The sequence below is a fragment of the Moschus berezovskii genome, chromosome 16 (genome assembly GCF_049115385.1).
Source record: "Moschus berezovskii isolate FMDL1 chromosome 16, NW_MosBer_1.0, whole genome shotgun sequence".
Classification (NCBI taxonomy): Eukaryota; Metazoa; Chordata; class Mammalia; order Artiodactyla; family Moschidae; genus Moschus; species Moschus berezovskii.
The window spans coordinates 1106990-1122429 of NC_142475.1; the positions used below are offsets into that span (position 1 = coordinate 1106990).

Consider the following 15440-nt stretch of genomic DNA (forward strand, 5'->3'; position numbering starts at 1 on the left):
CCTACTTCCGCTGACGTCAGGGGTCAGAGGTGCCGGGAAAGATGTCGGCTGGCGGGCGCTGTCGGGCGCTGCTGAGGGGAGTGTCTCCGTGACAGACGCTCGGCAGAGACGACGGCCGAGCCGAGTCCCCAGAGCGTGTGTGAGGGGCGGCCGCGGCGGGTCGGGCAGGGCCAGGCGCGGTGCCCAGGGCGCCCCCGCCGCGGGCCGTGACTGTTGGGAGCGTGCGGGAGCGGGGAGCGCCGGGTGCCCGAGGCCGGTGATGCCCCGCCGCCGCCCGGGAGGCCGGGAAGCCGAGCTCCGCGGGCCCCTTCATGCCGCCGACTGGCTCTGACCCCGCCAGAATGAACAGGAAGAAAGGGGACAAGGGCTTTGAAAGCCCGAGGCCGTATAAATTATAAGTATTCTTTTTTTTTATCTCCCTTTCTTCTGGGGCTTCCCGGGTGGCTCAGACGGTTAAGACTCCGCCTGCAGCGCGGGAGACCGAGGTTCCATTCCTGGGTCGGGAAGATCCCCTGGAGGAGGCAAAGGCTGCCCACTCCAGCATTCTTGCCTGGAGCATCCCATGGACAGAGGAGCCTGGCGGGCTACAGTCCATGGGGTCACAGAACGGACACGGCGGAGCGACTAACACTTCTAGGTTTGGTTTTCATTAGTTATAAATAATCAGGTTCAGTGATCGCTTGAAACTGACTCAGAGGGCCTCGAAAGCCTAGTGGGAAACTGGAAACCGCCCACAGGCTTGTAGGGCGAAAATGTTTTGAATGACAGTGTAATTTCAGCAGATTTACTGCCCTTTGCAGATTAATATACCTTTTTCTTAAATTGCACTTTTGTCTAAAAAAATTTATTTTCGTGGCTTTTGCTGAATTTTAAATGAGCAAGTTACGCTAATTTCTAGGGTTTTAGCATGAAAGATAAGTATGATTATGAGCTGCTTAGAACACAGTTCTTGTTTACACTGGGATCGAATTATGCAGTTTAATAATTGAAATATTTTCTTTATTCTTTGATGTACAACCCATCAGGTCGTCTGCATCAACAACATAAACTTTCAGAGAAAATCTGTTGTGGTAAGTATATTCTCAGCAATTATAAGCAATAACACCACCATGCTTTACAGTACTTAGAAAAATTCCACTCCAGGTCATGGGTTTTGAGAATAGATACGAATTAGAATTCAAACGTGTATGACTTCAAGAGCCATGGCCTTACTACTATACTGGCCAACACCTCAATTCTCCATTTCCTTTTTTCCTGTTTCCCAGATAAAATTTATTTCTCTTAATATGTTGTGGAATATGAAAGTCTACATTACCAAACATTTTAGAATTGTGTGTGAAACAGGAATAAGTCCACAGTGAGATTTTTTTCTGTGAAAAAATTAAGGTTGATACACAAACTGACTTATTAACTTGACTGTTCAGAGGCTGCTTTTGTTTTCTGATTTTTGCCTGACCCTGTTTCCCTGGCATTGCTTTGTAGTAAAGTTCTAGACAAAGGTGTTTGAAACCTAGTAATTGTCGTCCCCCCCCACCCCCCTGCCAATTCAGGTGTATGGATTGTTATACCCATATGGGTTGGTATATATGCATATATGTATCCATATATGATATATATCCAGATATCCATGTGGATTGATATATTTGTTCTAGGAACGCTGTTGATAGCCTGAGACCCAGGGTTATGAATCTGTGGAGCTCCCTTTTCTTCTGTTTCCCATTGCCTCTTTATGCCTCTGGTTTGACCACCCTGACCAGCAGCCGGAAGGCTAGTGCCCAGTTAATGCATCTTCTTGGATACCGAGTAGGGCTAGAGGGCAGATCAGGAAGGGCGAAAGCAGGGTGTCTGCAGCAGGCCAGCCCTTTTGCCCCCAGACCTCCCTCTCGGCACTCCCGTTTAGGTGACAGTGCTTCCAGCTTAAGGAAGTTCCATCAGCTGCTGTAGCATTGAGCTGTGTTGTGGCATTAGCTCACTACATGTTTTTGTAAGTAAAGTTTTATTTGAACACAGCTGCACCCATTTATTTATAAACTGTCTAAGGCTGCTTTGAAGCTGCAGTGGCAAAGTGGAATAGCTGTGAAACTGTGAGGCCTGTAATATCTATTTAGCCTCTGGCCCTTTTGTTTGCTGATCCCTGAAGTAATCCATTTGTGTGAAGAAATAGCAGTTTCAGCACTTTTCCCACCTGAAGTATTAGCTCTTTCCTGTAATGGAAGAAAGGCGGGTAAAAGAATGTGAAAATTAGTTACTCTGGCCTTTGCTTTCTTCAGTTGATGTCACCGTCAAAGTTGATGGACACAGCTTTCTTATTCTTCTACCTATTCCAGTCTTCCCTTCCCTTTTGACAGCACTTCTTTTGGTCTGTCCTGCTGCTGCTAGGTCACTTCAGTCGTGTCCAACTCTGTGCGACCCCATAGACAGCAGCCCACCAGGCTCCCCCATCCCTGGGATTCTCCAGGCAAGAACACTGGAGTGGGTTGCCATAGACCTTCATTTTGCATCCTTGCTGGTTTTGACTTCATTTGGGTTGTTGCAGTTTTCCATTGGTTAGGGTTATTCGTCAACAGGACCTCAGAGGCCTTCCATTGACCCCCCTGAATTGCAAATGGAATTCTTGCTTCTGTTGTGTAACAGAATCCCAGTTGCTGCTAGTCTTTCAGCCAGGACAGTGACTCCTTTCTGGGCCTGTTGGTTCAATGGCGTGAGGAGCCCAAAGTGGTTTAGTTTCAGCCTCCAGTTTCATAAATCTGTGGCTCTGTGCCCTCTTGGATGCATTCCTCCTTTGGCCACTAGGCTTCTGAACGCCCTGAACCTGAGGTCTTCAAGACAGGAAGCAAAATTCTTTCAGTGGCTTTTTGAAGCAGTCGTGAACATAGTCCCTCCAGCTTTTGCCCATTGGCTCCCGGGTCTGTCTGGCTGTGGAGAGATTACCTAGTGTCATAATATCGATAGGTCACTGATTTAGGATGGCCTCTTGTTAGAGGTCTCGGTTGGTGCTGTAGCTGAGCCTTTAGCAATTGATCATGTTGGCCACTTCTGGATGAGAGGACAAAATTAATTTTGCATGTAAAATTTATGTGTAAATTCTGCCACACTTTTCTATACACATGGAAGTGTGTATGGGATAGTATGTTGACACAGATGGCTTTTTGTAAGTAAATTGTATTAATAGGGAAGGAAAATGTAGAGTATGTGTCTGTTTTTATAAGGATAAATTACTGTCTCCTCTCTACTATACTAGCTGTCTAATATCATTTTACTGCTGAGTGACTAACTGATCCTTCCTGGGAGGATCCCTTGTTAGACACTTATTTGGATCCTCTGCTGTGGGGAGGCGGGCACTCAGGATTGATGGTGACCAGATCAGGCTTTGTTGAGGACAGAGCATGTTGTTGGGTTCGTGTGAAGCCTCCATTCTTGCTACCGTGACCACTTTGTGTATTAGGGTGGCTAGGGAAAGAGTCTGGGAACATCTGCTGGATAGATAATCTTGTCAGTTGATTTTTGAGGGCCCCCTCCACAGTCTCTGAGGATGCCTCTGTTGGTCATTTACGTGATAACATTTTCATATTATACCTACTCTGAGAAATTCATGTGTACACTTACTTTTCCCATCATCCTCTTATTTTCAGTCTTTTAGTCTCGTTCTTTACACATTCCTAACCAGCTGGTCAACCTAGCAACTGCCCCTGGATCCCTGTAGAAGTGTACTTGGGTCATTTCTACTTCTGTAAACACTGAACCACCTGTTGTGTTTGCTGGCGTCCTGTCCACAGTAGAGTTTTCTTCCACTGTGTTTCAGGACTACGCTTCAGTGAGTTCTGATGGCAGTTACCATCCATTTTCAACTGTGCTAGCATGCTGTGCAGACTTATTCGTAATTCAGGCTTGTGTCTTGTCCTGCTGTTAAACACGGGGAACTCTCTGTGAGGTCATGGGTGTGGATTGCGGGGGAGGTGGAGAGTCGATGGGAGCCAGTCTCTTTGGGTTCTGAGTCAGTGGCGCATGCCGTTTGCTTTCTGTGCCTTAGGAACCTGCTTGGGCCTGGTCCGGAGGTGGTGTTTCCATTAAAAGGTGGAAAGCTGCTGCACACACTCTGTTCACGATAGCCATTTCAGTTAACAAAAACTACCTGAAATTTTTGAAAGTCCCATGGTCATGTGTTCGGTCTCTGCTGCAGGGTCTAGTAGCAAAGCAGGAGTTGCTTTGCACATAGAAAATATTTGCTGGCAGAAGAGGTCACGGGTGTCCTCTGAAACCCCGGAATGGCAGTGCAGTGTCATCCTGTTGGAGAAAGCCAGAGTCAGTGCAGCATCCCTGTCTGCTGGGCACGGCCCAGTGCTGGTGGCTCTGCTGAGTCATACGGCCTGAGGGGGTTGCCGCTTGGACCACAGCCTGGACCCACTGCAGAGCCCTTTCTTGTTCTGGACCTCTTCCAGAAGATGACAGTCTTGATGATTGCCTAGTAAGCGATAGGCGTGAATGTAAAGATGACTCTCTGAATGCAAAGAAGCCTCCCAATTTTCCTGCCTTTTTTTCTCCCTCTTGATGGGAAGTGCAAAGTGCAATAACTTTTCACTTTAGGTTTATTTTTGTGTGCTTCAGACCACTGGAACCTTAGAAGCTCTGTTGATGTGACAGTCCCCTGAACGTGCATGAGATTTAACTCTCAGCCTGTGCCATCCGTGTGTTCTCTAGGAAGGCGGGTCGAGAACTTGCTTTTCCTCTCTCACCAGGTCCAGATAGTGTAGTGTTGTCAGTGTAGCATACCAGTGTGATTCACTTTGGGCTGCCCTGCAGTCAGGGGGCTTTTGGATTTTGTTTTGACCGAGCAGAGAATTGATAGAGTTACTAGATGATAGTGATGGGGTTCTCATGTCTCGAACACAACCTGCTTCTGTTTATTTTTCCTGATGGGAATTGAGCGGTGGGAAATTGCTTGATAATTCATGGCAGTATTTGCTACCTGGAGCTGTGCTAATTCGCTGCAGTCAGAGTATCACTTCTGTAAACGTGGTTGTAGTTGGCAAGTTTGTGATAGTTCACGATCTTTCTGCAAGACCCACTTGGCTTTTGCACTGGCCACATGGCTGAGTTAAATGAAGGTGGAGTAGGCATCGTCCGCGTCTCTGGGGGCGCTGATCTCTGCCATTCCCAGAGGTGTCAGGCTGTGTTGATTTACCATCTTGGAGAAGGGGGAGAGGTGGCCCGTTGGTGTCACTCAGTCCTTCCACCATGGACCTCACTCAGAGAGAGATCAGAGAATGACTGAGGGTTTGCCAGTTACTCAAATGTATCCTGTGTGTTTGGATACATTTGTATAATAAATCTACGTATTAATAATAAATATATACATATATATATAATATATACATTATATAATATATATAATAAACACCAGGCCTACCCTGGACATGGAACAACAGACTGGTTCCAAATAGGAAAAGGAGTATGTCAAGGCTGTATATTGTCACCCTGCTTATTTAACTTATATGCAGAGTATATCATGAGGAACGCTGGGCTGGAAGAAGCACAAGCTGGAATCAAGCTTGCTGGGAGAAATATCAATAACCTCAGATATGCAGATGACACCACCCTTATGGCAGAAAGTGAAGAGGAACTAAAAAACCTCTTGAAGAAAGTGAAAGAGGAGAGTGAAAAAGTTGGCTTGAAGCTCAACATTCAGAAAACAAAGATCATGGCATCTGGTCCCATCACTTCATGGGAAATAGATGGGGAAACAGTGGAAACAGTGTCAGACTTTATTTTTTTGGGCTCCAAAATCACTGCAGATGCTGATTGCAGCCTTGAAATTAAAAGACGCTTACTCCTTGGAAGGAAAGTAATGACCAACCTAGATAGCACATTAAAAAGCAGAGACATTACTTTGCCAACAAAGGTCTGTCTAGTCAAGGCTATGGTTTTTCCAGTGGTCATGTATGGATGTGAGAGTTGGACTGTGAAGAAAGCTGATCGCCGAAGAATTGATGCTTTTGAACTGTGGTGCTGGAGAACACTCTTGAGAGTCCCTTGGACTGCAAGGAGATCCAACCAGTCCATTCTAAAGGAGATCAGTCCTGGGTGTTCATTGGAAGGACTGATGCTGAAGCTGAAATTCCAATACTTTGGCCACCTGATGTGAAGAGTTGACTCACTGGAAAAGACTCTGATGCTGGGAGGGATTGGGGGCGGGAGGAGACGGGGACGACAGAGAATGAGATGGCTGGATGGCATCACAGACTCGATGGACATGAGTTTGAGTGAACTCCGGGAGTTGGTGATGGACAGGGAGGCCTGGCGTGCTGCAGTTCATGGGGTCGCAGAGAGTCGGACTCAACTGAGTGGCTGGACTGAACTGACCCTGAGCTAGATGTGGGAACCCCTTAAACCCCTCTATTACTTGACCTCCAGAGGTCGCCAGTCTGGGGAATTCCCTAGCAGTTCAGTGGTTAGGACTCGGCATTGTCGCTGCCAAGGGCCCAGGTTCAATCCCTGGTCAGGGAACTAAGATACCATAAGCTGCACTGCCTGACAAAAACAACCCGCCTCCACTCCACACACCCCCCCTGCCACAAAACACACACACCACCCCACCCCACCCCTGACTTCCAGTCTGCCTAGTAAACTGTTGTAATGTTCTGGGACTCCAGGGATTAGTGTCAGTTCTGAACCAAAATATAGTTACTCCAGGAAAAGGGCAAAAAATAATTTATTTGAGGTGACATAGAAGTTAAGATTTAAAAGAAAAGAGAGTTGAACATATTCGTAGGCGTGGGAAAAAGTCCTGTGAGAGGAGAGATTGTAGTTACGGGAGAAGGTGATTAATAGAGCGTGATTTCTGAGAACACTACAGAGGATGGCCTCTAGCAGAGGAGTAGAAGGAACTTTTCAAAACAGCAGGAGGAGATAAGCGCGTGTAGCAGAAGGGCGAGAGACTTGGTGGTTGACAGAAGAGTGGTTCAAGGTAAGGATCTTAAACGGACAAGGAAGACAGCAGCCCTGAGGATACCAGGGAGGGTGTTAGAGACTGGAGGCGGCCAAGGAACGGGAGAGTGCCCCATGGTTGGGTAGGAGGGGTGGTGGGAGGGACAGGCGTTGCGGACAGTCAGATTTAAAATGTCCGCGTTGGAGCAGTGCTGAGCAGTGATGCAGTGTCTCAGTGTGTGATCTTGATTGCTGTCCTGGAACGGCTGTGAAGATGGTAGGAGGTAAAATGCAGGAACTTAGAAGCAGGGTTACTGCCCAGATCAGCTGTGTCTACATTCATGGCCCAGCGTGGTTGCTAAGATGGGTTAGAAAGGGAAAGTAGGAGCTTTCAACACATACTGGAGAATTTGGGAGATATTAATGAAAGGAACAGAGGATGGTGTTCTGTGTGGCATAAACGTATAGGAAAAGAAGTAGAATCTAAGAATAATAACAAAAACTTGTACTGGATGCCAGCTGTGATTTTAAGTGCTTTCCTTGTTTTAAATTGCTCAGTTACAATAATACCAAAAGGTAGGTGGTATTGCTGTTCTTGTTTTGCAGATGAGGAAACTGAGGCACGGGCTTCCCAGGTGGCTCATAGTACAGAATCCTCCTGTCAGTGCAGGAGACGACCAGGGACACAGGTTCAGTCCCTGGGTCAGGAAGCTGCCATGTAGTAGGACATGGCAACCCACTGCAGTATTCTTGCCTGGAAAGCTCCGTGGACAGACAAGCCTGGCTGGCTCTTAGTGCGTGGGGCTGCAGAGTCGGACGTGACTGAGTACAGCAGCACTGCCGGACACTGCGGCACAGGGCGCTGGAGTGACTTAGCTCCCGCGCACGCAGCTACTGAGCAGTGCGGCCGGGGCCTTAAGAGCACGAGGACGCCGCTCTGCCCTCGCCCCCACAGCCTGTGCTGCGCGAAAGCCTGGGTAAGAGAGTGTATAGCTACTTGATGTTTCACATAAAGCGGGGAAGTAAAGGAGCTTTGGAAAGGCTGACTAGCCAGGCTGTAGGAGGAAGGTTGGGGTCAGGTGCTGGGGAGGGAGCGGGAGCAGGAAGAGGGAGCAGTTAGGGGCCCTGGAGGCTGTGTCCTGCTCCAACTGTGGCTGCCAGAGCTGTGGCTGAAGGGTTGCAGGCTGGTCAGCGGGTCTGCGCCTGGCAGGCAGGTGCAGATTAGGGCTCTAGGTGGGGTCAGAGACCTGATGACTCAAGGAGGCTGGGCTTTCCCTGTTGTGACGAAGTACACTCCATTCACTGTTTTATTACTCTTAACCTTAGTTTAGAAAGCCAGAGCTTATTCTTCTGTCTCAGGTTACTACTTCTTGACAGCAGTTTCCATGATCTGTTTTGGTTCACTTTTGATGTTATCTTAGTTTTGCTTACAGTCTTTCAGCTAATCCAGGATCATTTATGTCAGTTGGTCATTGGATTGCTGATGTGCGAGTTAAGTGAATTTAGGTCTTTGTACAGCTTGCTCCTTGGAAGGAAAGTTATGACCAACCTAGATAGCATATTGAAAAGCAGAGACATTACTTTGCCAACCAAGGTCCGTCTAGTCAAGGCTATGGTTTTTCCCGTGGTCATGTATGGATGTGAGAGTTGGACTGTGAAGAAAGCTGATCACTGAAGAATTGATGCTTTTGAACTGTGGTGTTGGAGAAGACTTCAGAGTACCTTGTACTGCAAGGAGATCCAACCAGTTCATTCTAGAGGAGCATTGGAGGGACTGACGCTAAAGCTGAAACTGCAATACTTTGGCCACCTCATGCGACGAGTTGACTCACTGGAAAAGACTCTGATGCTGGGAAAGGTTGGGGGCGGGAGGAGAAGGGGACGACAGAGAATGAGATGGACATGAGTTTGAGTGAACTCTGGTAGTTGGTGATGGACAGGGAGGCCTGGCGTGCTGTGATTGATGGGGTCGCAGAGAGTCGGACACGACTGAGCGACTGAGCTGAACTGAACAGTTGCTCACAGTTTAACACCTTTCAACTCGGAGACTTCATCGGTGTTATTGCTCCTGCTTTTTTGTTCTTACTGCTTCTGGGCAGATGGATGTGTCCAGATGATCTAATTTACAGATGTATGACGGTTATTTGTCAGTTGAGGGAAAGGGGGCTCTCAATGGGCTTTTGAGTGGTTGGGCTGAATGTTATCTAAAAAAAACATTCTTGCATGTTATTGAAAAGCATTGCACTGCAAGACATTGTGGCATAGTGGGGATCAGTTGCAATCGTGTAGATGTGGGTTTGAATCTTAGTTCTCCACTTGGTAATGATTTAATTTTCTTAATTCTTAATCTGTATAAAGTAATACTTATCTCTTGAAGTTTTTAATGGGATTAAAATATACGAAAGTATCTAGTATAATGTGTAACATATAGTAGTGCTTAATAATAGCCCTTATAATTGTTGTAATCTTGTTCTTTATGGTTATTGCCTGAGTGTTATTTTAGATATTCCTGTTTCAACCCTTGAAATGTTACTGTTTCATGCCCTCCTATGTTTTGTGTTTTCAACCCAGAATATTAAACTCACTGGACATACATTCCAAGTTTCACTGGTCTGTCTTTCCCATTTGATTCACAGCAAGAACGTAGTGGACAGTGAATGTAACTGTCACTCGTGTCTTCCGTACTTGCTTCAGATAGCTTGCTCACCACTAGGCTGAGGTGGTAGAACTGTATGGCCTTTGGGACTGCTTGGTAGAAATTCATCCAGCACTTTGAAGTGTCTGCTGCTCTTGGAGGCTGCAGTAGATTTTTTCCTCCTTGCCTGAATGTTTTTTGTAACTCTTGCTAGTTCACGTGTCCTGATTTACCTCCCATGAGCAGAGATGCATACTTGTTAGCTTTGGTAGTATAGTTTTTACCCTGTTTTGAGGGGCCGTTTTCTTTCTTTTTTATAAAAAGTATTCATTAATTTTTGGCCACATCTGGTCTTAGATGGGGCATGCGGGATCTGTCTTTGTGGTGCTGGGGCTCCTTGCTGTGATTCGGGGGCTCCAGAGTGTGTGTGCTCAGTAGTTGGAGCTCTCGGACCTTGTTGTCCTGTGGCGTGTGGGATCTTAGTTCCCTGGCCAGGGATTGAACCTGAGTCCCCTGCAGTGGGAGGTGGATTCTTAACCTCTGGACCACCAGGGAGGTCCCCAGGGGCAGTTCTCTTTTACTCCCTGAACTGGTTTTGATCTCTTTTTGCTCTTGGAGTTTTTCCCCTTCCTCCCCGTTTGGGTTTCAGTCTGTCTGTAAATTCTTATATATAAAATTCTTAGGTTTGAGTCATTTTACTTTCCTCTCCAGCATCTGGTTTAAGTTTCACTGACAGTGCATGTGAAACACCAGGATGATAGTATACAGAATTCACACCCATTTAGTCACTCGGGCAGCCATACTTGAGGTGAAGCTGCCTGGGGAGCACTTGTGTGTGTAGCTCTTTGAGAGTCTGTCTCTGGGGTGTAGTATGTGTATAAGTAGTAGACATGAGAGAAATACGTTGTGAAGTATACCAGCATTATAATGAAGTTATTATTCCTTCTCTTTGCAGGGATTTGTGGAACTGACTGTATTTCCCACAGTTGCAAACTTAAACAGAATCAAGTTGAACAGCAAGCAGTGCAGAATCTACCGAGTGAGGATCAATGACTTGGAAGCCGCCTTTATCTACAATGACCCGACCCTGGAAGTGTGTCACAGCGAATCGAAGCAGTGAGTCACGCGCTTGTGAGCGCTGATGATGCTTAAAGGATCTGTTCTCATCATAGTTCTCTTAGACTGCTGTCAGACTCTGGCTCCCAATTTATTTTCTGTAATTATATAACTTATGTTGCTTCTGCTACTTTGACCATTTGATTCAAGAAATTTTACTGGCTCTGGTTTCCATAGTAAGTTACTGAGTTTCCTTTATCAGAGAACTTTAAATAAATTTTCTTAGCCAGTTTTCTACTTTTGTTTTTTTAATTTGTTTCATAGATATTAATCTGATCTTCAGTGAATTAGGGGATACTGTAATCTATAGAGCAGAAACTACTTTATTCTATGAAACATTTGACAGCTTTGTAAAATATAAAAATAGTCTGAAATACCTAATTCCTTCACTTTAAATACTGCATCTGTCTAGGCTCCTTCTGATTTTATCAGTAAACACATATTTTTAATGATCTGCTTTATGTTCTGCATTTTTCATTTCAATATTTTGTTTTCTCTTTGTTATTGTTTTTATGGTCAAGCAATATTCCATTTACTCAGTATACTGTGGATTGTCTAATTATTTTCTAGGTTTTTTCTTCTTTTACTTTGAATTATTTCCTTACGAAAATAGGATTGCTTATTATTCTTATGGCTCTTTTTAACATTTTACTTGATTGTGCCCCCGTAAAATTTGTGCTGATTTAAAGACAGTGTCAGACTTTATTTTTTGGGGCTCCAAAATCACTGCAGATGGTGATTGCAGCCATGAAATTAAAAGACGCTTGCTCCTTGGAAGGAAAGTTATGACCACCCTAGATAGCATATTAAAAAGCAGAGACATTACTTTGCCAACAAAGGTCCGTCTAGTCAAGGCTATGGTTTTTCCCGTGGTCATGTATGGATGTGAGAGTTGGACTGTGAAGAAAGGTGAGCACTGAAGAATTGATGCTTTTGAACTGTGGTGCTGGAGAAGACTCTTGAGAGTCCCTTGGCCTGCAAGGAGATCCAACCAGTCCATTCTAAAGGAGATGAGTCCTGGGTGTTCATTGGAAAGACTGATGCTGAGGCTGAAACTCCAATACTTTGGCCACCTGATGCGAAGATCTGACTCGTTTGAAAAGACCCTGAGTCTGGGAGGGATTGGGGGCGGGAGAAGGCGCTGACAGAGGATGAGATGGTTGGATGGCATCACCGACTCGATGGACATGGGTTTGAGTAAACTCCGGGAGTTGGTGATGGACAGGGAGGCCTGGTGTGCTGCAGTCCATGGGGTCGCAAAGAGCTGGACACGACTGAGCGACTGAACTGAAATACTGTCAAGTATGTTTGAAGGCAGTTGTTTTTTCAAAGTTTTGATAGCATGCGTTGATAGCATTGCATTATATCGTTTCTTTGAGTCTCAGTATTTGGGGATAGAGTGCCCTAAGCTATAAACTCTTTCTGTTTTTTAATAAATTATAAACTCCTTTTAGTCACGGTGCTATTTTGGCTAGTCTGGAGGTGTAGCGCGTCCATGTGTTATGTCTCTTCAGACCTCGCACGTGTCGTACAGCTTCCCAAACCCACTGTCCCGTGTGATGCTCATCACCCCTTGTGCAGTAGAAAGGCCTTGTTATGTCCATCTAACTGACCAGCTGGGAACCTGAGCTTTATCTGTGCTTCCCCATCGTAACGTCAGTTACCCTCTGTGCCCGTTACTAGTTTAATTGTCTGAATGCACTGCTTTCCAGTGAGCTGCACGAGAGTAAGGGTCAGACTTCAGACCTGCCTTGTGCGTTGCTGTTTCCTCAGAGGCCTGTACATCACTTGGCATTCAACAAAGATTAGTAAGAGTGAATGAGTGAATGAATTGCCCCAGGGATGCAGACCAAGATCCCCGGTCTGCTGTCCTCCCATCCAACCAGGGTTCCTGACGAGTGTTAGGACTCGGAGAGCACTGGAGGTCCCTGAAGCAGGCTTCCTCCCGTGAGATGCTCTCTTCATGGTTTCCACAGGAAGAGCGGGCTCCTGAAGTTGACTTACTGGGTTGCTTCAGGTGTACAGCAAAGTCCGTTACACGTGTCATCTCTTTCAGTTTCTTTCACCTTATAGGCTGTTACAGAGCACTGCGTAGAGTTTAGGTCTCTGCACTTGATGACAGGTAAGAAGCTTCTCCACCTGCTAGTCACAAAACACAGTGTCTGCACAGCTGCTTTACCAGCTGTTGCTGCTCAGGTTTCAAAGAAGAAAATCTGACAGTGCAGTGATAGGAACAGTGGACTCCAAATCTGTTGAGGAAGCAAGCTTTACTTGGTTAATTTTGAGGTGATCAGTTCAGTTCAGTTCAGTTCAGTTCAATAGCCCCTAAAACTTTTCTTCAGTGATAGGGAAGATGCCTCATCGCTTTTAGTATTATAAAGAAAGAAAAGGGAGTCATAAAGCAGAGTATTTTCGGAGGTTAAGTAGGGAGATTGGAAAGGATAGAATGTATTTAAACTTGTCTTTTCAGTGGCACCACCGCTTTCTTAGCCATGGTCACTGAAATCCTCAGGGCAGCCCCAGCCTCTGCCTCGCTCTGGAACCCTATTCACTTTAAGAGAGGCGCCAGTTGTTTTTGTTGGTGTTTGTTTATTCTCTGATACATTCAAAAGAGGGTTTGAGATTGGTTTTAGAATTTTATTCAACAATAGTTTTTTAAAGTAGCTAATGAAATTAGCATGAAGAGTGAAAAAAGTGTAGGATGGTATGTACCACACTTTAGTTACTAGAGGAGAACTGTAGGTTTGGTGTTGAGATTTCCGGTTACCATATGAAAGAGGGAAATGCTACTCATAACATTCCTAAAACACGAGACAGAACCATACCAATGGTTCAGAAGAAATACTGCTTGGCAGTTAAGATGTGAAAATGATCTCTTGTGATGATGTTATTTATTTTTAAAGAAGACTTTGGGAAGGACAGGTAGTTAAGATCTTTAGCATGTCCCTAGATACTTACACCACCTTTCTTGTTTCCAGAGTAACTCTCATTGTTGAATGAAGCAATAAAATTTCTACTAAAGCTGAAGCAGAAATTGAATTGAGTAGATTTGAAATTGAAAATTAAACTTAAGACTCAGTGGTTAAACTTGATCTTGAGTACATATTGGAATGTCCTAACGTTCACAGAAGTCATATGCTACTTCATGACATTTTCTTCTTATTTGTTTTACAGTTAAGGTGGCAAACCCTTCTATTTTTAATGGCAAGGGCATGCTTACCTTGGTTGAGATTTAGCGCCTTTGAACTGCAGAGGGACGATAAGGGAGGGAAGCATTTAGATAAGAGATTCAAAGGCATTTCTTCCTATTTTATCCAAGTAAACATTAACTGACACATTAAATTACCTGTCCTAGCAATCAGAAACCCTGTTGGTTATGTAACATGTAAGACTTCTCCCCGTCCATCTCTCTGGCTTATTGTCTGCCAGGAAAATAAGCACTTTCAGTTTCTCCGAATACATTTTCTATTTGAACTTATATTGTAGATGTAGTTTGCTTCCATAGATGCTGTGTCTCTTTGGTGGCTTTTTCTTTGTTTCTGTTTGCTGCATTTCTTTCTTCTTAGAAAAGGGAAATGTAGATTTTTACCAGAGATTGTTTCTGTGCATGAGTAGCCTCAGTGGCTGACATGTCTCCTCCTTGTTTCTTTCCCTTCTATAGGTAGGCTTTGCTACCTTGGGAAAAGTTTTCTTTATTTCACTCGAAGAGTCTCCACTTTCCTAAGTTTCAGGAATCAGTTTAGTGTCTGTCTCCTGTCTTCGTTTCCACTGAGCAGTGACAGTAGAAATAACGCTAACTGAAGATAGACGTGAAGTGACTATTGAGTGACTGAAGCCGTTTCCAAACCTTTAGAATTGAAGAATTGATTTTTTAATTCCGTTTTTTAGATTCTCTAAGTCCTGTATATATTTTTTCAGTCCTGTATTTTTATAGATATCGATGTAGAGATATTTTAAATGTTACTATTTTGCTGATATCATATGGTAGAGGTGGTTGGTTCCTTTATTGATTATTTATGGTTAGGTAATATGGGTGGAGATGGCTGGATGGCATCACCGACTCTGTGGACATGACTTTGAGTGAACTCCAGGAGTTGGTGATGGACAGGGAGGCCTGGCGTGCTGTGATTCATGGGGTCGCGGAGAGTCGGACATGACTGAATGACTGAACTGAGCCGAACTGAATATGGGTGGTGTCATCTGCATATCTGAGGTTATTGATGTTACTCCCGGCAATCTTGATTCCAGCTTGTGCTTCTTCCAGCCCAGCGTTCCTCATGATGTACTCTGCATGGAAGTTAAATAAGCAGGGTGACAATATACAGCCTTGACGTACTCCTTTTCCAATTTAGAACCAGTCTGTTGTTCCATGTCCGGTTCTAACTGTTGCTTCCTGACCTGCATACAGGTTTCTCAAGAGGCAGGTCAGGTGGTCTGGGATTCCCATCTCTTTCAGAATGTTCCACAGTTTATTGTGATCCACACAGTCAAAGGCTTTGGCATAGTCAATGAAGCAGAAATAGATGTTTTTCTGGAACTCTCTTGCTTTCTCCATGATCCAGCGGATGTTGGCAGTTTGATCTCTGGTGCCTCTGCCTTTTCTAAAACCTGCTTGAACATCTGGAAGTTCACAGTTCACATATTGCTGAAGCCTGGCTTGGAGAATTTTGAGCATGACTTTACTAGTGTGTGAGATGAGTGCAATTGTGCGGTAGTTTGAGCATTCTTTGGCATTGCCTTTCTTTGGGATTGGAATGAAGACTGA

General features: G+C 45.0%; 1 protein-coding gene across 6 annotated transcripts in view; it reads left to right on the top strand.

The window, feature by feature from the left end:
• The first annotated feature begins 23 nt into the window (after nucleotides 1-23).
• Nucleotides 24-15440, top strand: part of TAF2 (TATA-box binding protein associated factor 2) — a 108225-nt gene continuing 92808 nt past the window's right edge. For all 6 annotated transcript variants that reach the window (XM_055431600.2, XM_055431599.2, XM_055431602.2 and 3 more), the window contains exons 1-3: nucleotides 24-394; nucleotides 1016-1070; nucleotides 10515-10675. In XM_055431600.2, the coding sequence (XP_055287575.2) occupies nucleotides 312-394; nucleotides 1016-1070; nucleotides 10515-10675 (299 nt within the window). In that variant the 5' untranslated portion in view covers nucleotides 24-311. The remainder of the gene's footprint in view (nucleotides 395-1015; nucleotides 1071-10514; nucleotides 10676-15440) is intronic.